Source organism: Lutjanus erythropterus, chromosome 16, assembly GCF_056507025.1.
Source record: "Lutjanus erythropterus isolate fLutEry1 chromosome 16, fLutEry1.hap2, whole genome shotgun sequence".
In the NCBI taxonomy this organism is placed as follows: domain Eukaryota; kingdom Metazoa; phylum Chordata; class Actinopteri; order Lutjaniformes; family Lutjanidae; genus Lutjanus; species Lutjanus erythropterus.
The window spans coordinates 21,282,497-21,308,930 of NC_139332.1; the positions used below are offsets into that span (position 1 = coordinate 21,282,497).

A 26,434-nucleotide genomic window follows, 5' to 3' on the forward strand; every position below is an offset into this window, starting at 1 on the left:
AGAAAACTACAAACTAAACTAAACTGAAAATTTGCATCTCATCACATTTTTCTACCATTTATCTCCAATATCTGTGTGTCTTTCTGCACAGAGCAGCTGGAAGTGAAAAACAGAAGAAAGAAAGAAAGAAAGAAAGAAAGAAAGAAAGGAGGGGGGATGGAGGAGATGGAGTTATCAATCACAGTCGGGGCGCCACAGGAGGGAGGTGACAGCCGGCCCATTGACAGGTTTGCCTTTGAAGGGCTCTCGTGTCACACTTGTGTGAGTGTGTGTGTGTGTGTGTATGTGTGTGTATGTGTGTGTGTGTGTGTGTGTGTGTGTGTGTGTGTGTGTGTGTGTGTGTGTGTGTGTGTGTGTGTGTGCGTGTGCGCATGTATTGTGTCGTGTTTGTCTCAGGTGGCGGGGGGGTTCGACACAAAGACCAGGCCATTAAAAGATAAGGGGGGACTGAAACCTAACCCTTCCTCCGTCAATCATCGGCCCCAGCACACACACAATGGAAAAACACAAGGTGACAGGGAGAGAGGGAGGAAACAAGGGGTGAGGAGAAGACAGAAAGACTGAAACAGAGACTTCAGCTACAATGTAAGTGGATAAATGAAGGCTGACACAGAGATTGTGATTTTACTTGTTACGTAAAGGCATATTATGCAACATTTTCCTAAAACAATGTATAGACTGATATAAATGAAATCCCAGTATTTTGCTGTGCTGTGGAGGCTTTACCAACCCAAAACTTTGGTATTTGACGTCCCGGGAATGAGACTGAACAGTAAACCATCTTTCTGGTGCATTTACAAACAGCTTGGAACTTTTGGTAATTAATTAGTAATTAGTAAAATTCTTCCAAGTTAAAATTTCTAGTGCTTTATTAGTTCAATGTAGGGCTGCAAATAATGATCATTTTCCACTATCAATTATAATCTGCTCAATCCATTTTCTCAGTCCATTAGTATGTAGATGCAAATGTTAGAAAATGGTGAAAAATGTTGATCACCTAACATCCACCCCCAATGTCGTATCAACTATTCACATTTAAGAGACTGTATATTTTTCTAAAAAAACAGAAAGACTCAAAATGATTCATCAATTATCAAAATAGTTGGCAATTAATTTAAAAGTTGACAACTGATTATTCAAGTAATCATTCAATGTGACAGATTTAGTGTTGCACTGATACTAAAATAGTAACTAACTGCTAAAGCAGCAGTTGCTCAGACAGCTGCTATATTTGTCCGGCCTCAGTTTGCTGACAAAGCGTTGAATCGGAGAGAGACACTGTCATGACTGCGTCCTGCCACAGGAGGGCTCAGAGGACCAGCTGTCTACAGGGGGGGGGTGTGGGGGCTTGGCAAGTCTCTCTCACTTTTCTCTCTTTAATTATTTGGTCTGGTGGAAAAGGAGGATGGCAAGAGAGTGATGATGAGAGGAGGACGAGGAAAGCGATGGGAGCTAAAAGGAAGGAAGGGAAAGAAAGAAATAGGTAAAAGGATGTGGAAATTCACTCCTGTTTACAGCCACTGGCGGAGAGAATTCAGGCAGAAATGAGCAGGACGATGAACAGAACAAGAAAGACGCTGAAGCCAAAGGGAAAAAATAGAACACACACACACACACACACACACACACAGGCAGGCAGGCAGTTCTGGAGTGGATTTCGGTCGCATGTGAGCGGGGAAGGAGGAGGGAAGGGGGAGGGAGAGGGAGGTGGGTCTAGATGACATCATGTGTTGCTATAGCCCAGCTGAGGCCTGGCAGGAAGATTTTTAACAGGCAACATCTGCAGGAGCTGGCCCTGAGAAGACGAGGGGGGAGAGACAGACAGACAGACAGACAGAGAGAGAGAGAGAGAGAAGGCCAGCCAGAGGATAAGAAGAAGACAGGAGAAAGTTTAACCCTTGCAAAGCCCTGATGACTGACAAAAGAAAGGAGATGGAGAAGAGATATTCTGTTTGTCTGACACATTTACACACAACTGTAATATGTAAGTACACATCGGAGGTGTACAAGAGCTGTGATTGATAAGCTTTTGTCTTTTCTCCAACATCTTTCTGTTTAAGTGAAGACATTGTGAGGCAATTTGAAGAAATGCTCAGTAATGTGTCTCCATTGTGTTTCCATTAATAATCCAATCACCAATCGTTTCGCATGTTTTGGAATTGTCCAGCAACCCATTCCCATTAGCTAGAGATAGTAACAAAAATAAAATCAATACTGTGTTTTGAGATGGATTATAGTTTTGCCACTATATCTTTAAGAAACATTCCAAACAAAATCGCTGCGGAAAGTACCTTCTTTAGTTTTAAGTTTTACTGAGCAAAAAAACAGACTGATTTTGATGCTTTGTAACAAAAGCTTTTAAATGACAAAATAATTTTATTGTAAAAAATGTACAGGATATTTATCCACCGTTTTACAGCGTCTCTACTAAAGACGAGGACTTTATCAGTTAAATGCAAACCTTTAAGCAGGTGCAAACTGACTCTCTAGTGGTATTATCACACTCTTTTTAATTTTGTTTTTGTGATTTATTTGCTTAATGGGTTAATACTGAGTTTATATGCGTTTTGGCTGGATAAATGTCATAAAACCAAAGTCTTTTTTCATTTCCTTTTAGGACTGGATGGACCAAGACTCTGATGTTGTCTTTGGATGCCTCTCTTTCCTCCTGGGACTACTGGGAATGTGACCCTAAACACAAAGTTAACATATGGGCTGTGCTGTATTGCCTCTGGTCTGTTCAGTTCTTTAATAATGTTGTGTTCCACTAAAAAAGTCATTTCCAGCGCAAACCTTCTCCTCACCATAATGGTCTCTAGGACCAGAAGAGTGAAATAATAGAAACACTATAAATTTGGGCGTGTAATGAATGTGTGACACAGCTTGATAGCGTGTGACACACATCCATCAAGTGCTATGGTGGTGCGATGACAATCAACGGGTTAAATCCTATGCTGAACTATAAATCAATTCCTATGCAGGAGTCATTTACGGCACGACTGGCGGAACACCTTGACGGCGAGGCATAAATCCAGCTTAAGCCTTCTTTCCCCTCTGCTGTCTTATTAGGGCGCAATGCGATGCGGCCCTGGGCAGGTTGACTTTTAAGCAGCTAGAGAAAGGTCACTACAGCCTGACACTAATAACACACACAACGCAAGAAACCTCTTTTTATAAAGAAACAGGGAGACATTTACATACACAGGGTTTCTTACATCTGTTCCAAAGTCAAATTCAAGCACATTTCAAGAATTTTCAAGATGTATGTTCAAGCTTTTCCAATGAAATACAGCCCTACTAAATTACATATCTATATAAATATACACTCAAATATTATTTATCTTAATTTTTCTATTATTCTCACATTAAATCAGATGTTAATGTGAATGCTATATGAGACTTATTTCAAGACAATGCTAGCAAAAATAACTAAAAATAACTACAACATTCAACTGAGCATGATTACACAGAATTATGTGTATGCAACAATAAAAATATTAGAGATTATTGGTTCAACTGGTTTTGTTTTGAGTTGTTAGAGTGATCAATACATATTTTTTTTCCAGAGACGCATTTAAAACTAAACTAAAACAACATTATAACTAACACAAATTTAATCCAATCATTTTTTAAGCTCTGTCAAAATTGTATTTAGGGCATTTTATGGCCTAAAATTCAGATTATCGACTTTTTAAGGACTGCAGAAACCCAGAAGGGCGACAAATTAAAGGAAAATGCAACAAAGTTTCATGTTTCATCTGTCTGTAAGCAAACTGTGAAGTCAGGTAGTGATTTATTATGAAAGTAATGCAACTGCAATTGCTAGTACTTAATCCAAAATTCAAGCACTTTTAAAACCTTAAATAAAACATTGCATTAAAGCAAGCATACAGTAACTGTTTAATCACAGCAAAAGAGGCTTGTCACAAAAGGACGGAGAGAAACACATTCTGTAATCTAAAATGAACACTTCATTTTTTGTTATCTTTTGTAATCTTGTACATGCTGTAGTATTGTGTTTGAGGTTAATTGAGGATGGCAGAGGACAAACAGCTAAACAAGAAAGTGCCGAGTCCTTTTCAAATGATGCCGAGTCGGCTAAACAGTCTCCACGCCCCACCTGCACTGCTGCTGCTGCTGCTGCTGCTGCTTTGCTGACATCTCCACTTTTGTTATTTAATTAAAACAGGATAGAATCATATTGTTTTATAAAAAGGTCCTGTTACGGGCGCATGTATTTTGTTGATACAAGCCGCTATTAAATTTGGGAGAAGTGAATCACGGTGAATTGAATTATGATAATGCCTTTACCCTCCGGTTTTACACACAGAACCCCGAGTTCGTTTTTACGGCTACATAATCACTTAACCTTTTATATGGCTTAGCCTGTATTTTCACAGTTGGTCGTGTGTGTAAATGTGTGCGTGTGTCTCGAACACACACATGGTTAACACACATACTGTTCATGCTAATTGAAGGGAGAGGGAGGAAAAAAAAAAGGCACTAATCCTTCCAAATGATTGGAGCCATGTTGTCAAGGGCAAGATCCGTCTGTTTGACACAGGAGCACAGAGAGACGGAGAGAGTGGAGCATGAAGAGAAAGAGAAAATGAGTGAAAGAGACAGAGAGGAGGGACGGAGATATAACGAGAGAAAGGTGTAAAACACACACACACACACACACACACACACACACACACACACACACACACAGGCATATATAACACAGTCTTAGAAATAAAAGTCCTGACTAGAGCCATATAGGGGTCGTCTGCCTGTTCCTGTAGAAGAACCATTTTTGATTCCTGGTTGAACACCTTTTACACACAATCTGTCAAAGGTTCTACCCTGAAAACCCTACAAGAGGTTCTACAGAGAAATCTTCTATGGTAAACTGGTTCCACCTAGATCCCTCTCTAATCCCTTTTCCACCAAACAAACTCTGGTTCATGAACCGGTTCTTTTCAACATTCTTGGAACTATGGTGCTATCCAGTGAAGCAGCCTGCATTTCCACCATTGCAAATAAAGGATGTCATCAACAGAGGGCGTTGCACGGCGCTCAGCAACCTGTAGAACATGACAGGTTAACATGCTAATTTTTGGTTCTAGCTGTCAACCAATTTTTCAGGTTCTAAACCAATTTAGTTTTGGTGAAACGGCTAAAAATTAGGTGCTTGAACCGGAATAGGTCTGGGTCCACGTTGGTGGAAAAGGGGGTTCCATATAGGGTTCTTTGGCTTGTCCTTATTTGAGAACAGTTTTTGGTTTGTAGTAGAACCTTTCTTGGAACCCACTTGGAACCCTTTTAAGGCCCTTTTCCACCAAAATAGCGTTTGCTCTTGACTGGTTCTGTTCAAGATTCTTGGAAGTTGGATGTCATCTTGTGAGTTTCTTGTCTTCTAAGGGTTCTATGAAGAACCATACTGTACTCTAATGATGAGACAAAAAATCATGAGAATTCACAGAATTCATATTATGGTTGTCCATCATTTTAACAACCTATGATTGTTTAAAGTGAGAGAACATCAACAGTGTTGAACCATGATGCTTTCAACAATACTTGAAGAATTTTTTCTCCCAAAAGGTTTTTTTAAATTGAACCCCAGTCTTACAAAGAGCCTTTGACGCACCTTTTCTTCAAAAAAGGATTTTCCAGAAGCAAATGGATCTGGGTAGAAACTCAGCCCTTCACGAAGAACCATTTTGGAACCCTAATTTCTAAAAGTGCATGACAGGAGTCAAAAGAATCTCGCAGGGTGCCGACAGCCAATTGAAAGAGGAGAAAAAGAGAGTCGAGGAAGGGAAACAGAACAAAGACGAGTGAGTAAGTGAGGCTCAAGTTTGTCTTGGCAGGCAGTCGCTCTCATTGAGATTCATTGTTGGTTTTACAGGACAATTCAAGCCACTTTAAAAACCTGAAGCATATGCCGGAGTCTGCATCGGCAGCAGCGCATTACAGCAGCAGCAACAACAACAACAACAGTGGATGGAGACTGGCATTCAACAGGAAGGAAAAGGACGGGGGAGGAAATGGAAAAGAAGACAGAAAGGAAGCTAACTGAGCCTCAGCAGACAAGTGCCTCTGACTGATGTGATCATAAGAATGTCAGTTTTCTGGCTTAAAACCACCTCTCTTCCTCCTCTTCCTCTTTTTCTTTCACTTTGTGGGTTTCCTTGAAACCTGCTTAGTGCCACAGAGAGGGAGGCAGGCATTCACAGCCCCTAGCCAGCTACTACTAAATATAGCTGCAGTCACGGCAGGCCAAAACACAATCATTACTCTCCCAGACACAATGGATGGAGGAGGAGGAGGAGAGGAAGAGAGGAGGAAGAGAAGAGAAGAGAAGAGAAGAGAAGAGAAGAGAAGAGAAGAGAAGAGAAGAGAAGAGAAGAGAGTGAAAGAAAGAGCATGGAGGCAAAGGAGCACACCAGCAATAAAAAGAAAGTATAGGAGGGAGACAAGCAAGTCGCAGGAGTAGTTAGGTGAAGTCATTGAGAGGAAGATAAAAAGAGGATGTGGCAGATGGGTAAATGAAAAGAAGAGTCAAGAGAGGGGGGGTGTTTCAAACGGGCATAATAGCCAAACAAGCATGCTGCACCTCCAGCCTGTTAACGCAGAATATTCCACTGCATCTCCAGCTAATGCAAACCACACAAGTTTCCCTATAGGAGAATACTTTCCCTGCACGCTGCTGTCACATTTTCCGAGCTTCTCTTTTCCTTTCTGTGTGATATTTAGCAGGTTACAGCTTTGTCATCTAGTTGAAATTCCAGTAACACTTTACAATAAGACTCCCGTTATAGATGGTTTATAATTGCTGTAAACACTATCAATCACTAATAAGCTAAAGCTAATAACACATTAGATAAAGAGATTAAAATTCATAATTACAAGAGAAGGATGACTTTTGTCAGTTATGTTAGTAATTCTGGTATCTTGATTTATCAATGATTTATGAACCCAATTAAAAACAATTCTAAAGCATTAATAAATAATTTTAAGGGTAGTCTAATTGTAAAATGGTACTGAAATTCCATTACTGGATACTCCTTGCCGTACGCTACCTGTTTGCGTAGCTCCTCAGCAGCTCTCCTCTGTGGCAGCCCGTTGGCTGAGCCTCGACCCGCAGCCAAGGCCTGCTGCTCCCTCGCGTGCTCCCGTGCCTCTGCCCGCTCGCTGCGCTCCCTCAGGAGGGGCGGAGGTGGAGGCGGAGGAGGTGGCAGTGGCGGGGCAGGCGCATCCCTGCCGTGAGATCCTGCCTTGGGCCTCGGGCTCTCCCTGGTCCCTGCTTTACCGTGGCTGTTGAACACTGGCGGAGAAACAGAGCAGTCAGGTGTGATGCTTTTTATGATTCTTGATTCATATTGAATATGAGGACAGAGGAAACACATATATTTAATAGAGCTACACATATGGAAGTCCATTTCTTCGAGCAAAAGACACAAATATTCCCATGTTAAGTCGGAATGGGTATTGAGAATTGGTACTAAACGATAACTGATACCTGACTGGCTAATACCGAACTATTGAAAAGCTCCTGGACAAACAATACTGCTATCAGTATTTACATAACATTACACAAACAGCTGGCAGGGCAAAAAACTGTTCAATATTTTCACATCTTCTCATGTCATATCTTTATTTTTTGCACCAAATTATTGTGAGTGGTATCAATAAAAGTATTGGTATCAATTAGCAGTATAGATATCAGTGTCAATAAAATCCTAATGATACCCATCCCAGTACCCATGGTAAGTCATTATGAAATAAAAATTTGAAACTATGGAGATAAAAAGTCAATATTATGAGTTAAAACATCAAATTATGACAAAAAGTCAAAATTAAGAGATTGAAATTATAACATGTCACAATTATGAGTTAAAAAGTCATAATTATAAGATAGAAATGGACTTTACACCTCATAATTGTCTTTTTAACACAATTTTTTTAAATTTCATAATTATGACTTAAATTGGGGAGATTTTTTTTTTCTTTTATTTGCAGAAATGGGCTTCCATAGCTACATGAGGTACCGCTGACCTCTTCATCTAATTTCGTGACCTTGGGGTTCCTCTTAGTGTTTGAGCTCAGTGTAGCAACAGGACAGACTGTTGTGATTTTGGAATATACTGTATACATAGCACATGTTCTGTAACCTGGTATAAATTCCTCATGTGCACAACAAGTCAAACATAAATAAATAAAATAACAAATTAAGCCACTGTAAAGAAAACAAGACACTGTGGAAAGTTGCTATAAGGTAGCGAGGTAAGTCCTTAATAGGATGTATACTGTGCTTTTTCAGGCTACCGTCTACTTATGCCAATGCCAATATGCGGGCATAAGTCTCAATACCCCCCTGTAGTGCAGAATGGCTTATAAACCTCTGGCACCAAACCACAACGACCAAGTGGAAAAGCCCGGACAAACATTGGAGTGACAGGCTTTTGGCTGGCTTATAGCCTCCAATCAGTAAAATATGCATGATTTAAGGCGTATATGAAAACGTCTTTATGCTACATGTCAATGAACCTGTTCAAAATGGACGCGGACTACATTGGCCCCCGGGGATGATGCTAACCGAGTCGAACGGGAGCGAGGCAATTAACATACACATTCAATAGCTCTCTCTTCAGCCTTTATGAGGTTCAATTTAAAGTTTCATGGCATCTTAATATCAACAGGCAACGGGCTGTGTGGAAAGAATGACAGCACACACAGAGCATTTACAGCACGCATGCAACACACAAAATATAGTCTGTTGTCAGACGACACGTATGTGCATTTGTTAGCATCAGCGTGTGTGTCTTTCTGCAGAAGCGTCTGTGTGTCTTGGGCTCCTGGCTCAATGAAAAATTAGAGAAATCCTGACATTTTGAGAGGTGAGCTAAGCAAGAAACTGAGCCCAATAAAAGCTGTTTAATTTAGCTATGTCAACATGGCACAAGGCCAAGCGAGAGAGACGGAGCACTGATGAATGGCCCACAATGTGGGACCATTCCCGTCTCTCTTTACCTCCCAGAATAAAATGTTTCTCTCTCTTTCACCAGTTCCATTTCTCTTTTCCTCAGCCGCCCCCCCTCCTCCTCCTTAAGAGCCCATATAACCCTGCTCCTGCTGGAGAGTGGCCCACGCTGCATATTAAAGTGTCACGTTTGACACCAATCTTAATACTGCAAAATGTACCAAGGTGTGTGCGTGTGTGTGTGTGTGCTCTTGATAGCCAACACAGCAAAAACACCGTCTCAACACTGGAGCAATGACCCAGTCTTGACTGTGTGTGCACACACCTACATGTGTAAACGTCCCTTTCGATGTCCTTAACCCCCTCATCTCTATTGTCCCCTACAAAGTATATCTGCCTGTTTTCCCTCTTATCTATTTATTTAGCATATCACTGCAAAGGCGCCAAGCTGCTTTGCAAACAGTGTTGGTATATGAGATAAGAAATGGAGACTAAGCTGTCCTCATGCACACAACAAGCCTGGATTTGTTCAAACAGGTTTCACTATCCTACAATTCTTGCTTCTTATACAGATAAATGCATCTGTCAGACTTCAGGGAAAAAAATGTGCTTTTGCATGCCCCCCTTTTTGAACAACTTCACAATTTTCAAACATGTAAGCTAGTTTGGATCAAAAATAGTTAATAAAATAAAAGTTAATATAATAATAATAATAAGCATCAGTGTCCTTAGTACCCAAACACTTACTGAGTCAAAGAAAAGATGATGTATGACAGTGGTAAACATGGCCCTGTCCCAACTTTTTCGGAACATGTTGCAGGCATTAAATTCAGAATGGGTTTATATTTGCAAAAAACAATTAAGTCAATCAGTTTGACCATTAAATATACTGTCTTTATACTCAATTCAATTAAACATAGATTAAAATGTTTTTGCAAATTGCTGAACTCTGCTTTTATTTACATTTTACACAGCATTCCATCTTTTTTGGAACTGGAAAGAAAACTGTCGACACACCATTTATCCTGAGTTTCTAGAGTTGTGTGTTTTTACAGACACAAAGAATTCTTAATATGTCATATTTCTTAAAGGGAGTTGGATGTAATACTTTCCCCAGAGAGCGCAGAGAGCTTTAGTTTGATTCAAACTGCTAATGTGTAGCACATTTTTTTTTTACATTTTGTCAGGACTACAGATAAAAACAAAATCTTGCCGTATCTCCCTTTGGCTGTCACTAATCTTGCAGTGCCACTTTTAACTTTAACAAGGCACCCATGGATATGTGCATATGTGCAGTTAATGTTTCAAGCTGCAGCTACAGATGTTCTTGAAACAACGAGAGACAAGTATACGTATCTACAGTATGTGAGTGTGTCGGGGTGGTGGAAACCATCAGTGAACGATACAAAGGCAGTGTACAGTTCTCCAAGAGTTCAGTGGGAGCAAATCTATGGACCTCTCTCCTCCCTGGTTCTCCCTTAATCCCACCAGGCTCCCTCTCCTGTCTGTCTCCTCCTCCACATTCCACTTGAGAGGATGACAGAGGAAAGAGCTGAGCAAAGCGTTCACCTTTTGAACCTTTCTGGCGGCAATTCTACACACTAAAAGGAGGGAGGGAAAAGAGTCAGGGAGGGCGAAACAGGAGGAACTATGAAATCTAGCCCTTGTTTCATGGGGAAATGCCTGGCCGGAAGGATTGTATGTCTCCGAAGTCTGCCAGCAAAGGAGGGCCTTCAGGTTAAAACTGTTTCTCTTTTGCTCAGTAACAAAACTGGAGGCCAAAAACTAAAAAAATGGATATACCATTTTGTCAATTTTTATTCATGATTGAGCCCTGAGAGTTTGATTTTCTTAGTTAAAGCGTTATTTGTTACAAGGATTTTCTAAATTCAAGTGTTATTTTTCTGGATATCAGAAAAAAAAATCACTTGATTACAGGAAGATTTTTGCAGCGTACTTGTTTCAATAGTCATCAATGTTGGGATTATGAGCGAGTCTCTTCTCACAGGCTCAACTGCATGCATGCAATTTCCTAAATGTTGTGCACAAGTGTGTGTGTGTACATTCATGCACATGTCTATGTGCCCCAAGGGGTGTACGTATGCAGTCACTGCGTTGTGTGTATGCGTGTGTGTATGCGTGTGTGTGTGTGTGTGTGTGTGTGTGTGTGTGTGTGTCGAGGGCCCCGGCCAGCTGTTGCAGTGTGCATAAACACCTTGTTAGGGCTTAGCAAGCTAAGTGTTAATTGGGGTGGAAAGAGTCGATGTGCTGCTCTGCTGTCCCATGTGACTTACTCAGTCTCTGCAGTGGAAAACAAGAGCGCAAACTTAGGAAATTGCTCACGTTTACACACTAAGAGGGATACACACACACACAGACACACACACACACACACAAGTACTACTACTCTGTCTTCTGTCCCATGACTCATTCTCTGCTCCTCTTTTGACCGAGTTTCTCCATGTTTCACTCCCCAAATCCTCTTCCAAAATGGGTCTTTTCATTCCTCTCTAGTTATTCTGCTGGTGCATCATCTTTCACTCTTACCTCCCTCTTCATCCATCTCTCTCCCTCAGAGTGCTCTATCTTCCCTCCTCTTCACTCACTTTCATCCTCTACAGATGACACCCCTGAACCTCTTCTCTTTTGTATTTCTACACCTGTCCTCTGTTAACTCCTCCTTCTCATCCCTTTCTCCTTAGACAGAAAACACAGGCAGGATCTTTGCAGCCCATTAGACCAATTGACCTTGCCTATGTCCCGCCCCTTTTTTTGTACTCCAATAAAAGCTCGGTACCCAGTGGAACCTATTCTATGTGTTAGGTTCGTCTATGTTGAAAAGAACAAAACAAAACAAAATTTGAAGATGGTTAAACAGTGTTACTGGGGGACCTGTAAAACCAACATATATATAAGTAAGCTACCTAGTTAGAGTGTTTTGCTAACATTAGCTGACTTAAAGGAGCAGACTGTAGGATTTAGTGTCATCTAGTGGTAAAATAGCACATTACAACCAATTTGCCTACAAACATGTAGTAGAAACTTCCGTCCTTACCATGCCCATTGAGTGGCTGCCTGGCGGGGAGCTTGCCCTTGCGGGGCGTCGAGTGGCAGGAGGAGGAGGCCGAGGCTTGGCTGCTGCTTCCCCCACTGTGAGAGTGGACCCCACCTCCGTTCCTCACCTCCTCCTCCTCCTCGTCTTCCTCCTCCTCCAGGTCCTCCTCCTCCTGGGAGCTTCCGAAGTAGGCCATGTTGTTGGGCAGGGCCGATGAACCTGAGTGCAGAGACGCGGAGGAAAGGAGGAGAAAGGGGCGTGGAGGGGGGAGATGAATAATAAAGAGGTAGGTCGGGGGCAAAAGGGGAGGAGGAGAGAGAGCGAGGAAAAGAAAAGGGGGAAAAATGACAATTTGAAATCAGAAAAAGGAATTGAAATACACAAAGATATTATCCTATTTGATATGCCCCAGCTGTTTCCATCTAAGGCAAAAAATTTATTTTTTCATTCTAATCTCTGACATTACAGATGAATCAACATCAATATGTAAGTGGTGAAATATTAATGTAAAAATAGAAGTTGCTCAAGCACTCGTGAATAATGGTGATTGTGCTGCTGTTTTTTTCATCTCTTATTATCTCAGTTGGTGGCCTATTGATGCTTTGTAAACTGCTCTTCACATAGCAGCTCCATTGTTACACACACACACACACACAAGCACACACACACACACACACACCAGAAATGCACAAATGTAATCAAGAACTTGCACAGCACTATGTTGAAGTGATTTTCAAGGCGATGACAGTTTCACTTTAACAGCATTCATTACATGTCTGCTAAACCCATAGACAGATTATGAAATAGGTTAAAATCCTATTTAATGTACTTTTAATGATTTAAGTGAGTTGTTTCCCCCCAGCCTGTCCTCACTGGACTTGAGGAAGCTCAGGCGGGCTGCAGGAACACTGCAGGAACACTGCAGGAGCACAACACTGTAATTTGACAAAGTCCTTCTCTGTAAACTGATCAGCTAATAATAACTGTCAATGTAAAGTTAGGCCAGATCCTGAAAGCAAAAGTCCACTGCTCCAAACTACACACTCTAGAGTTGGAGTTCAGTGACTGCCTACCTCACTGCCCTATACACAGACACTCACTCATTAAGGGAACATTCAGCATCAATTTGAACTCTAATTAATGTGAAATGGGCGAGCGATAACACAAGTTACAGGCCAGAATAGAAATTTTGAAGGGGAACAATACAGCTGTAGAGTTGTTGTCAGAGAAGCAAGTATTTAAACTCAGCACTTCCCCTTAATCTCTGACATATCATGGTCATTTTAAGATTTATCACACTTAATATGTTAAAGATTTCTCCTTTAAATCTGCATCTGCATCTAACTTTGCAATTTATCCACCAAGTTTGACCTTTTGTTTCTGGTGTTAATGTTTCTTGTTATGTTTTTCAAATGTCACTGGAGGACAGTAGTAGTAGTAGTGGTGGGGATTTATACACAGCGTAGAAGAGGACTTGCAACATATTCAGATAGCTCAAACTAAATCCAGAGAGCACTGGAAGTATGTTACAGGCCGTCTTTTCCACAGAGACTCTCGATGTTGACAGTTTTATTGAGACATATATACCATACATGTGCTCAAATATCTAACTCTGTAGAAGAGTTACTTTGGAAACCAAAAGAGTCGCCTCCGAGCTAATCCCGAATCTGTCGCTTTCACTCTTCCAAACAGGATTACTGTCAATCTCTGCTGCTATTGGAGAAGAAAACCGACGATCTCTCCTTCTTTCCTCTTTCTGTCACACTCAATCACTTTCATTGTCATCTCTGAGAAATCTAGCTCAATACGTGCTGGAAGGAGGTAAATGGTGTTTGGCAGCGGATAGCCTATAATGTTACCTCAGTTAGCTGAATGTAGACACACACTCACTCTCATAAAAAGGTCATAAAGCGCAAAGCTATGTTATTAAATCTCATAATGTTGCACTCGTAAATCAGCGTGCAAACAGCTGGTTCAGTCATACAAATGCAGGAATGAAAAACTGAAGCAGACTTGGAGAGTGCAGCAGCAGCAGTGACTGGCACTATATGTTTGGACAGAAATAGAAATATATATGCACGCACAGAGACGGGCACAGTTGGAAACGTCTTGTTTTTTTCATTCAACTGCATCATGCCTCAGCGTGCTTCCAGAAACATCATAAAAGTCTTTCAGTAATATGCTGATCTTTGCCACAAATGAAACAATGGACCAGGAGAACACTTCATTGCTTGAGAGGGTGTTTCTTTCTGCATATAGCCTCTGAGTTCACCTCTCAACAGAGGTAGCCAGCTATATAAAGGCCCGCTCCTCTTTGGATGCCCTATCTATAACCTCAAGAGGACAATAAGGAAGCCTGTTTGGGTCACTGACATGAATACAGATGGATGCCACGTCTCCACTTCCTCCCACTGTACAAAAATAAAGACAAAATATTGACAAGTGCTGCTGTTTTGCACTGGAGGAGTGCAGTAGCGATCAGGGTTGGAGCTGCACTTTTGACTTTCCGTCCACACAGCCGGCTGATTCAATCGCAGGCCGAGCTCAGCTGCCAGTCATGATGCGAAACCCCCTCTTTACAGCATCACATAACCAAAACTTATCTGAAAAAATGAACACCTGAACGTTCATCAGGGTGATAAGAACTGTCTAAAATGACAGAAATCCTATTAAAAGAAAAATGTATTTGATATGTCATTTTTATCAAAATGGTAAAATGTAGAAAATGTCAAATTAAAACAACAAACGAATAAACCAAAGCAGGAAGTACAACAACCAAATAATCTATCAGATGCTTAAAATGATCAGCTGATGCAAATCTGTTCATTTTCAACTGCTCTTGTAATTTGTTCCATTTTTACTGGTGAAAAAAAACTAAAAGCTAAAAACTTTAAGTATGTATGCGGTATGAATACATACAGTGTATGGGCAATGGGCAGCACAACTGATTCTTTGTTAGCCATGTACTGTATTCAGAGATAAATGGAGGAAACACTTCCTCAATCACAGAAGCCTGTGTGTATGCGTGCATGTATGTGTGACTCAAAAAGGTGGTCACAGTCTGCAAAATCTAATAAAATAATCTTCAATTTGCAATTACTTCAATATGGTTTGTAATTTTATAGTGCGATTGCTGATTTACAATTAACAGGAACATGCATGTGATTATGCAACATCCTCAAAGCTTTGATTAAATCTGGCTGTTTATGAGCAGGAAACATTTCTTTCATTTTATGAATTTGTGAGTCCTTTAAAAAAAAATCAATTGCGTAGCATGAGCAGCTACTGTGGTTTTTATTACCCTTTTAGAGGCCACAGTGTTTAAAGGGCATTAATGGGAAGAAGCAATGTCTGATTATGTGTCAATTAAAATAAAGTTAAGCCCCTGAAAAATAGGCTGAATTTAACTAGCCTGCATTAAGCTGTGCAGAGTACTTATAATGATACAGAGTGAATTAAGAATTAGCCAAGCCAATTATTTAATTAGCACTCTTGTTTTGGAGGGTGCTGAATACTTATCTTAGATTTTACACATTCAATACATTATTAAGGGGTTTAATAAAAAATATAGAGATAACACAAATATGAGGGCCCCAAAATTATTCAATTTTGTAATAGACTTACACAAGGGATTTATCTTGTACATATTAGAAGAGAGAAATTAGGAGAAAAACGTCACAAGGTCTAGTTAGAAAGGTTGTTTGAGACTGAAGAGAATATGGTCAGTCTTTAACTCATCAGAGAATAATGTAATATAATCCTGCTATGGTTGAATAACTGTTTAGTAACCGGCCTTTTGTAATCAATATGTGTGCAGTATAACACACACACACAAACACATTTACACTCTACAGTAAGTGGACAATGGAGCTTGGCTTGAAAACACTAAACGGTTGTGTGCAAGTGTTTGTGTGAGGATACACTCAATACTTAAAGTGACAAGCTGACTAAGCCTGGGCTTTCCTAATGACAAAGGAGAGGACATGGTGCGAGGCTTAACTGGTGCTAACCAGTACCATGCAGACCAGTGTACTGTTGCATACTGAAGCATTCTCCTTTAAATAGACCACACTGCAGAAGGAATTGGGAAAATGAGAATAGAAAGTCAGAGTCATTAAAGGAGACATCTGTAATATATTTAGTGTACTAAATCATAAGATGACCATGATATGTCATGAGACATCAAGGAAATGTGCTAAGCTGAGATATGCATTTGTCTGACATCAACACTGCAGCTGCAGTGACCTTTGAAATTTCTATTTGCCTGTTTCACATTAATTAGAGTTCAAATGCTGAATGTTGAGTAATATAGCAATATCGGTATCGTATCGGAAGTGAAAAAGTTGTATCGGGACATCCCTAATTTTTATAAGCAATGGGCTTTTGTTTTCAGGCTTAACGTTACAATGACAGACAAATGGCACTTGATCAACTTGGACTCGTGTAGGACTCATCGTCACATGTTACTATCAAATTACAATGTTGCCTCCTCAAATCTGTTTATACATATTTCAACCTATTTAAAATACAATCTATGGCTCCGACTTGCTATTTGGACTGCAATTGTTACACATTTCTCTTTTAAGGGAACACTGGTGTGTGAAAGCTAGAAAATCCCTTTTCTTTCTCAACTAACAAACTGCTATAAATCAGCCTCTGAGATGATTTGATGGATCACTTTCTGCTTTTGTGATGAGAACATTAATAATAAGCATGCTGAAACCATTATTCCAACTTCTTTTCTAAAGCATAAGCTACATCTTTGAACAAAGATATATTTTCATTTTTTAAGTGCACTAACAAGTATTATTGCTATTGTTGGCCAGTCGTGGGACCTGTGGTTAACATATGTCATGTTAAATTTATTTTGAAAGCTCAGTTTAAATTTCATACTCCCATCAAAGCCTTTCCGAACACTAAAATAATAGAGCATGGTAATAATACATCTTGTTGTGCCTTGGATCACACTTTTCACACAGCAGCTCTGCCAGTTTCTAATTATCTCCTCAGAGAGCTGGAGAGGGAGAAAAACTGTAGTGGCAGCAGATTCCCTGAGCAGATAATATTGGAGTTTTACCTGCTCTCTTTAACTTCTAAAGGAGGTCTATAGGGCACAAAGTAACTGTTCGACAACAGTGAAATATGGCTTTTACGTGATCCATGGTGACCCACGTGGTAGGGCCTGTTTCTGTGCAGGCGGGGATGGATTCTCACACCACGTCTGGTTAAAGAAGCCCTCATAACCCACGCCCAGTGTGTGTTTAGGCTGTGGTTTCTTGGTGTACAGCTTCTGAAGTAGGATGCAGACAATTATAAGTGGTTGGACTCGTGTAGCAGTGCCACTTTGAAGCAAAGTACAATTTTCTGGCTTTTAACCAGTGGATCAGGCCTTGAAAGAAGTTGGGTGACCGCAGCCCACAAACCGACAGATAGAATAGCCTCATACATGCACCTAAAAACACACACAGACACGAGTGCACACACACACACTGCACAGACATCTCGTTTATTTTGGCGACAGAGCAAACGCTCCTCTCTTAGACCAAACAAACACACCGAGGAGGCGCACACACTGGCCCAATCAGCTCCTAATGACTTGCTTCATTAGCTAAATGGCTATAATTTACAGGCCTGAACAGAGGTCAGAGGGCCAATGGCAAACAGACCACCGGGGCACCTGGGGGCAGAAGGGGAGGGAGGAGTGTGTGTTTGTAAGGGGGTGCAGGAAAGCGGAGACGAACAAATGAGAAATGTTAAATACAGTAGAGCAAGTGTGCATGTAGCTTTCATTTAACAGGGTATGGTTCAAGATTTGTGAATAAATTCATCCCCTACAAGGTTCTCAGAGGTGTAGTGAGACAATTGTTGATACAGAGTGAAAAACTGACAAGGGGGAGGGGTGGAACTGGCTGTGAAGGTGAGAAAGGAAATATGAGAGAGAAAGGAATGTTTTTTGATTTTTTTTTTTACAGTCGCAGAAAGAAAAAGCACAGCAGAGAACAAGGGCCAGAAATCAGACGGAAACAGATGTAACAACAGCACAACTTCATCCTCTAATATATTCAAGATCCACAAAATAAGACTGTTTAGGATTTTGAAGAGACAGAAGAGGAGACAAAGAATGACAGAAGCGCAGCGCCAGCCTGCCAAATAGACAGAGTGGTCCAAAACTGACCACTGAGTGCAGGAGTGGCTGCAAGAGAAGAGACCACAAATCCTTGAGCGGTGTTGTGTAAGTCCACAATTCACGAGAGCTCAAAGTTCAGTTCAAACACTGAAATGAACTAGAGCTGCAATGATGAGTCCATTGAAAGAAAATTAGTTGGCAGCTATTTTGATAGTTGATTTGTTTCAGTCATTTTTCAACCAGAAACGTCAAATGTCAATGTCTTCTTTAACGTTAGGATTTGCTGCTTTTCTTTGTCATTTATGATAAGAAATTACTTTGGGCTTTTAAACTGTTGGTTGGACAAAAGAAGCAATTTAAAGACATCACTTTGGGCTCATCACATGCCATCACTTCTTTTACATTCTTTAGACTACACAATTAATTAATTAACCATGAAGATAATCTGTATGTAACTTGATAATGAAAATAATTTTTAGTTGCAGCAAAAAATTAAACAGAACTTCCTCATGCCCAAAGCCCACTGAGGCATAAGCGCCTGCATATGCCACCATGGCCACAAAGACAGCTTGAAATGCCTTTTGTTTTTGTTTTTTTTATTATGATACGTTACTGTCAAAAGTAATAATACAAAAACACAATATTATGTTGGGCTGGCTAGCTACTACTACTGACTTAATAAATTCCAGCTGCTTTTGTCAAAGCTACTGTCACGCTCATGCACAATGAAGGCCACACTGAACAGTGAAGTACAAATTAACAACAAGATTAAAAACCATAGAAGGGTAAAAAACATGCCAGGCTGACATTAGTGTTATGTAAACACAGCTAGAACTAATAAAATTGATATGGGGTGTGTTAGATTTGCAGTAAACGTGCAAATGATCAAGCATTAACAATATGTAATAGTATTGGCAGCACTGAGGCAGTGGGGAGGGGGTCCCAAATCAAATTCTTTCTCCTCCTACCCATCCACCCCCCGCCCTCAATCCTTGCCACTGTGCACTAAATGAATTTCTGTATACTATTAGAGAATCAAAGGCAGAGATTGCTCCTAAAAGCCAAGAAAAAACAATATGAGTATGAGTTCTTAAACAGCCAGGTTAATTTGATAAATCAGTTCATTCCCAACTGATTTTTTTGGAAAAAAGGCTGTTTATTTTGGGAGATATTCGTTTCAGGTTTTGATTTCGTTTACAGCGTCTGCCAAATGAAACTCTCACTACACACCGAGTCAAACACTGGACCAACAGAACCATTGTGGATCATCCAACAGTAAGCACACACCAAAAGACAGCATGCTGATCATGTTTAACATTACAGTGTTGGTGGGCAGCTAACAGTTTAGAAGTGGCAATGATGAGCATGTTCAGTGAACACGCTCTTTTTGCACATTCATGCACAACAACGTCCATCAGCTCCTAGAAATACACACAGATGTATACACAACTCAGTCCTTCCCCAAGACCTCCAACAGGGTTTGAGCCCAATCCCCCAATTACATCGGCTTTTCATCCACCTCATTCTGACTGCAGACAAATCATAATTAGGTCTGGAAGAGTCTATTAGGATTGTCATTTTTAACGGGGCTCTTGGGTGGGTGGGTGGAGGGGGGGCATAATTACAAACCCTCCTTTCTCTGGCTACCCTTCTTTTGTCCCCTTAACTGGAACTGAAACAATGAGGGCTATTTAAATAGTCAATCAGAAGGGTTTTTAGCTGCCATGGGGACCTGTGGACGTGCTGACTTGGGGCAAAGTGCTGAACGTGTGCACGGGAAGAGCGAGCGCTGTTTTTAAGGGAAGGTCAGAAACAGAGACAAATCTAGACAGTCTGGCAACGGAGAGGAAAAGTTATCTCCTACAGCGGAGCTCTGCCAAAACTCTCTAACAGTCACTCAGGGAGAAACTCAGAGAGAGAGAGACAGAGAGGATTAGGGATTACGTCTACAATTGACATTCCTTGATGTCAGCAAAACCATTAACCCCACAAACAGCAGCTCAGCTCATGGAGGAGAACGCGGAACAAGCCGGTTTTGCCCAACCAACTTCTGCACAGCATCGTGAGCGACAAGAAAGTCACAACTGTCCTCAAACTGTTTCCAGGCTTTAATCAAACAGCAATCATACATTAGAGCGAGAGAAAAATACCTTATCCCAGAGGGAAATTCAGCTGTCACAGCAGCAACGCACTCGAGAGACACACAAGTAACTGTCGGTCTTGAAATTCTATTCCCAGGAGTGAAAATGTGCTTCTAGTTAAGCGAGATTCTCAGCAAATAAAAATACCATCAAACAAAATCAAATCTAACAATCTAGCTACAAAGATAGAGGTCCAAAGCACAATTCCCAGGATTGGCAAGACTTTTCTTAAAAACCAGATGTGAAAAGTCCACATTTGTCTCACATGTGTAATCATGTACTAAGAATTTGAGGTCTCTGGTTCACTGGGTCAGGGCTGGGAGGTTATGTAAGCAGAGCAGAGAAACCAGCCTCGCTGAACCTGAGAGGGAGGCACCACACGCTGGAGCTGGAGGGCATGGACGAAGGCCCCACAGGGCAATGAGGTAAACACAGCAGTGGTGCACACATACACACTGGGATACTGGCACACGGACAAATGCACACACTCTGAGAAATGAGTCTTATGCAAGAGACACATTTCCAGGAGTGTGTGTGCAGAGAGTTATTCATTTACTCTCTAATCTATTCTTATCTCATCTACGTCAGTGTGTATACTGTGTGTACGTGAGTGCATGAGTGTGTTTTTGTGCTTCGATGTGCACAAACTTCAATAAATAATTTAAAAAATAAAGGAAAAACAAAGGATTCCAACAATATGGAGGATGTTCACCATCCAATCGCCAAAATGTGCAGTTCTTGCAGAAGTCTCCAAATGTCAAAGGTTTTTGACCCCAAATCACAGCATGAATGTTCCTATAGTGTTCTTCAAGGTCTTGGTGCCTTAAAGTAATGGAATGTTAAAAAAGTAAAGTAAAGTTAATGGAAGGATTTCTGACCATTTTTACCAATCTTGAGTGACAGAAAATGGTTAAATTGTGCACCAAATCTAGGTAACAAATAGTATCAACCCAAAAACTATTAGAATAACTTATGAGCCATTATAGAGAATGGGTATGGCAACTGACAAACATTGTGCCATTTATTTGGATAGCTGGTATCTCAGTTCGAGATGAAACCCTTGAATGACATGGAAAACCTCGAGCAGGCCAACACCAAGCTCTTCTATTATACCTGATTCTGCTCCTGTCAGTGCTGCCCCCACTCTGTCAGCAGCAGCACTACACCCTCCGGGTTACCAGAGGCAGACAGAGCCAGAGGCAGACTGTCTGGCTACCACCCAAATGGCTTTCTCCATGGATATAAACAGCCCAACTAGAGGCCTGGACCACACATAAACACCATTCTGAGAACACAGGCAAGGACTGAGCACTCCAGCTTGTGTGTGTGTGAGTGGAGGAGATGAGCGGTGAGATAAATACAGAATATAGGCCCTAGACAGTGTGGGTGGTGAGCGTACATGGTGTGCATCCTTTCTATACAGTAGACAGAAATCTTGTTTTTTGCACTTCTCTGTCCGGTTACTCCCACGTTGCATCAGAATAATCAGGCACCCCTGCTCCCCCCCTGGAGGAATTAAAAATAACTTTTGCTTGGATACAGCAACAACACCACCACCAGTGGAAATAATAACCCCAGTAGAGTAAGATGTCGTCAATTACAAACCCCAATTGGATATAAAGGTACACGAGTTGTGATTTCACAAGACGGAGTGACACAAGAGTTGTTTCGTTTCTGTTGCAAACTTTGTCGCTTCAAATCCTTCATGTTTTAACAGCTTTTATGTGGCTGTCAGAATGAGTGATGGATAGAAGCCTTTGGGGTGGATCTGTAATGTTTACCAGATAAGAAAAGCAAACACTGCAGTGGGTGTGTATATGTGTGGGGGGGGTGTGTTTACACGTCGTGAACGTTTGACCTGCAGTGAATCCCAGAAATCTCCACTGATAGGCTTTCTTTTTAGGGTAGAAATGTTGCTAAACGCCCCTTTAGAACATCCAAAAAAAAAAAAAAGAGTCAAAATCAAATTGAAAAGAAACAGAATTATGAAGATCATGGATGTGAGATTTCCATAATGTAGCTAGAGATCCTGTCAGAGACATTTTGGGAGCAGACATGAAGCAGCCTAATGTGTGTGGTGGTCAGATCACCAGAGAGACACGAATCAGAATCTTAAAGGGGATTGGGGGGGTTTCAGACAATATCAAAGACTCGGGTCCCTTTGAAAAGATTAACCAGGCTAACGCGGTCGTCCTCGTGGGCTGTGTCTCCTCATATAAACTGGATGCTGCACGTGTGCACACACACACACATGACAGGGGACACAGGAGATAAGCAGAACAGGCAGCATCAGTCGTGAGCGCAGATTTGCACTCATGCACACGCTTGAACACACACACTCTGAGACGCACAACCTCAAGGGCTCTGCTGACATTCTCCCATGTCCCTCTCTTGGTAAGGGTCCGTGCATATGGGTCATAGGAGAGGCCAAGGGGAAAAACAGAGCAGAAGAAGCCCCATGCAGGAAAATGTCATCCTCGCAGCATGGATGGAAGAAACACACACACACTCACTCACACACATAAACACACACGGCTAAACTGAGTCTATAAATACAGCAGTAAAGCAGGGAGCGGCAGAGTGGAAAAAGCCCAGTGGAAAACCATTCAATCGTTAGCTTAGCAGCCTAGCTCTAAAATTAGCCTTGGTAGCGGAGTAAAGTACAGCAGACCTTGCGCGCACACACACACACACATACACTAGAAATCAGCTTGCAAAGCACCATTCCTACACTGTAAAAAAACGTGAGAAGACTCATAATTTCAAGGCAACTATCTTCACTTTTTTGAGTTTTGAATCAAACTCAAACTCTAAAAAGGTATTACATGCAACATTTTCCTTTAAAAACAATGTAAGACTAATAAACATAAATCTAATCCCTCTCAATCATCACTTGTGACCCACTGGAAGTGTGTGTTGTATGGCTGTATCTGCAGAGACCCTGCCATCGGCCTGTATTTTCTAATTTCCTCATTATTTTTTCTCTGCTTGGGACATTTTACCAATCCAAAACATCGGTATTTGACATCCTGGGAATGAGAGTCAGCAATCAACTATCTTTCTGATGCACTTACAGAATCCTTCTGATTCTACCTTTAAGAGTTTGAGTTTGACTTAAAACTCAAAAAATATAGTGGAGACAGTTCTCTTGCTGATATGAGTTTTTCAACTTTTTTTTTCTTTTCTGTTTTTACAGTGTAACCTTAATTATATAGAGAGAAAGCTGCACAACTGAGTCAAGACCGGCCACCTACACCTCATTAGTCTACCACATGTAAGGGTGGGGTTAGCTTAACACCCAGAGCCCAGAATAATCTCGACTTCAAAGTATATGGGACATTATATCATTAGCCTATGTAACATCCTGGCCTATATATGCAAATCAAAGCCATTCTCACCAAAAGCTTCAGTCACTTTTAGCAATCTCCAATTATACATCGTTGAATGAGCCTTGAAAGGTTAAAATGACATTCCATAATAGGAGTATTCTCGTCAGAATAGCAACGTATAGCCACCATGTCCCAACAGACTGGACTCTATATTTGCCTCCCCTGAGGCTTTAGCCTACTTTGTAAGATGGGCAGAGGTTAATAATGATAACAGCAAATTAATCTGAAGAGAGGAGGAGTTTTTGTCTTCCAAATGAGTTAATTCTGGTTGTGAGGACATGTTTAAGAAAAAGGTGAGTGGGATATTTAACAAAGGGTAAAATGAAGATAGCGTGGAAAAGTCACAGCCAAGGTTGTTTGAGAAAATGGTCCTAAACTTTTTTTCCTTTTCATTATTCAAGCCTTGAACGTGTCACTCCCTCCCTCCACCCTCTTCTATCATATCTAATAAGAAAAAGGATGACTTATGACAAACACGAATGGAAGGAAGGTAAAGCTTATGATTTTCTGAAGTGTATAAGGGCTATAGATAAGGGTTATAATACTTCCTTACGTCTTATACAGAAGCCTGCCCACACAGGACATGTTGTAGAGACTGTTATTGTTCTAATCACCACCAGATGTGTATATACTATCATCTGAAATCTGACCAGGGAGAAACTATGGGCAAACAAGTCATTCCTTTATCTAAAAATTAATTTCAATATATGGATATTTTCATGTAGAGTTTCAGAAAGCACGCACAATGTCTGACACATAAAAATTAAGTTTCCTTAGTTCTCCTTATGCTGATTTCATGTACTTTACACTCATACATAATTTTCACCCTCCATACACACCCTAAAACCGCTGATCTTTTTTACTTTCACATTCAATGCTTTTTTGCTCCTTTGTTGTATTGAAAGTTTATTTTAGTCTGTTGAATAAATTACTTTATTTAAACGTTTGAATTCTTAAAATAGTGTGTGCCTCCTATTTGTCATGGCCTAAGTGCCAGGTTGTGAAAAGTAGGAGGCTCATCTGGGGGAGAAGGATTCATGGGATTGGGTCTTGAAAGCAAGCATAACTTGAAAGCTGTAGCAAAACTTTTTGCAGTGTCCTGGCAGTGGACTAGCCTTCTCTGTTTGCTGGCCAGCAGAGCGTAGATCATAAGTAACATGAATCCTTCATTAACTCCAGAGGAAAAGAGAGCAGGACTTGTTTAGTTACTGCGAGTGTCGAGGGGGGTCTTGGTTAATTTGAGATACTGTACACAGCCAGTTTATATTGGTGTGTGATAGGATCTCAGTGTCTGCATTTATCCCAAATAGTTTTCCCTGTTAAGACACTCCCAATAAACAACGCTGCTGTGTGGCACAAGAGAGCTGCATGCACACAAACACACACACACACACACACACACACACACACACACACACACACACACACACACACAAAAAGTCTGCTACTAATTACTCTAACATGGCTTTTACAGTTCATTTGACATCGAAGGTGCCGCATAGTGCTGATGAACCTGTGTAGTGTTTGTAATGTAGGGTGTGTGTGTGTGTGTTTGTGTGACCGTGCGAGAACTGTGTGCACGAACAGCTGCCGTGGTAGAGGGTGATGGGCAATGTGTTAAGGAGACAGATAGTTGTTGAAAGGTAGGAGTGAGAGATGTGTAAGCTGATGAAACGCAGGATAATCTTAGCCTGGGGCAAGTACACAGTTATTTGTAGTATGTGTGTGTGGTTTTATGTGTGTACGAGTGGGTGGAGGGTGATCAAAACTTGACTTCACAAAACGTACTACTCTTGAATTGCTTATGTGTGCATTTTTTTGTGCACGTGTGTGTGTGTGCCTAAAATAAAGAGCAAAGTGTTTAACCACAGCTCAGGTTTCCCTTTAGAGCTTAATATGAGACCTGCATATACTGTATGACACGTCTTGATCCTGATATTTATTGTGTGTTCATAAGCTTGCTTATTAAAAGTGCAGGCATATTCAAAGACAGCCAGACAATAGAAAAATGTTTTCCAGCCTCAGCCTGTGTCCGAGACCCATCTAAAAACCTCTAATACCAGAGCATGAGCAGCTTTCTTGTTCAGCAGCATCCCTCCACGTCTACCGCTGGCTGTGGGTGTGTATGCAATTATGTTTCCATCTGCTCCGTTCTGCTGCGTCTTACCTCTGAGGCAGAGGAAGGTGAGGAAGTCCTCCGTCTTGGGCTTGCGCCTGGACAGGTCCTGAATGGAAGAGGACAGGGACGATGAGGAGAGTGACGAGAGGGATGACGAGGGCACAGTAGCCAGGCCGGTGTTCAGGCTGCCCGGGTCAGCCACTTTGACGGGCGTAGTGCTGGGCGAGTTGGGCTGCGACTGGGCGAACTTCCTCTGGGCCTGGAGCCGAGGTCTGAGACGAGGAGAAGAAGAAGAGGAGGAGGAGAGAGTATGTTAATGATATGTATTATTTAACAACAGCTGAGCACAAACGTTTCTGCTCCACAGCAGCAGGCGACTGCAACAGAGACCACCATGACAGATTAAGATTTTTCAATTATCTACTTTGATAAATAATTTATCAATTTGCTTTTTTTGTCAAAAAAAAAAAAAAAATACAAATCATGTGATCTCAGCTTCTCAAATGTGAATATTAAACAGATTTACTTTACTTGATGACACTGATCAACATTTTATGGACCAAAGAACTAACCGGTTAATCAAGAAAATGACTGACAAATTAATCAATAACAAATATAATTGTTAGTTGCAACCC

General features: G+C 41.0%; 1 protein-coding gene across 1 annotated transcript in view; it reads right to left on the minus strand.

The window, feature by feature from the left end:
- The window catches only part of jarid2b (jumonji and AT-rich interaction domain containing 2b), a 144,130-nt gene that overhangs the window by 19,333 nt on the left and 98,363 nt on the right, over positions 1-26,434 (minus strand). Inside the window, exons 4-6 of the mRNA XM_084738298.1 lie at positions 25,848-26,071; positions 12,024-12,242; positions 7,068-7,312 (exon numbers count right to left, since the gene is read on the minus strand). Of these exons, the coding sequence (XP_084594424.1) occupies positions 7,068-7,312; positions 12,024-12,242; positions 25,848-26,071 (688 nt within the window). The remainder of the gene's footprint in view (positions 1-7,067; positions 7,313-12,023; positions 12,243-25,847; positions 26,072-26,434) is intronic.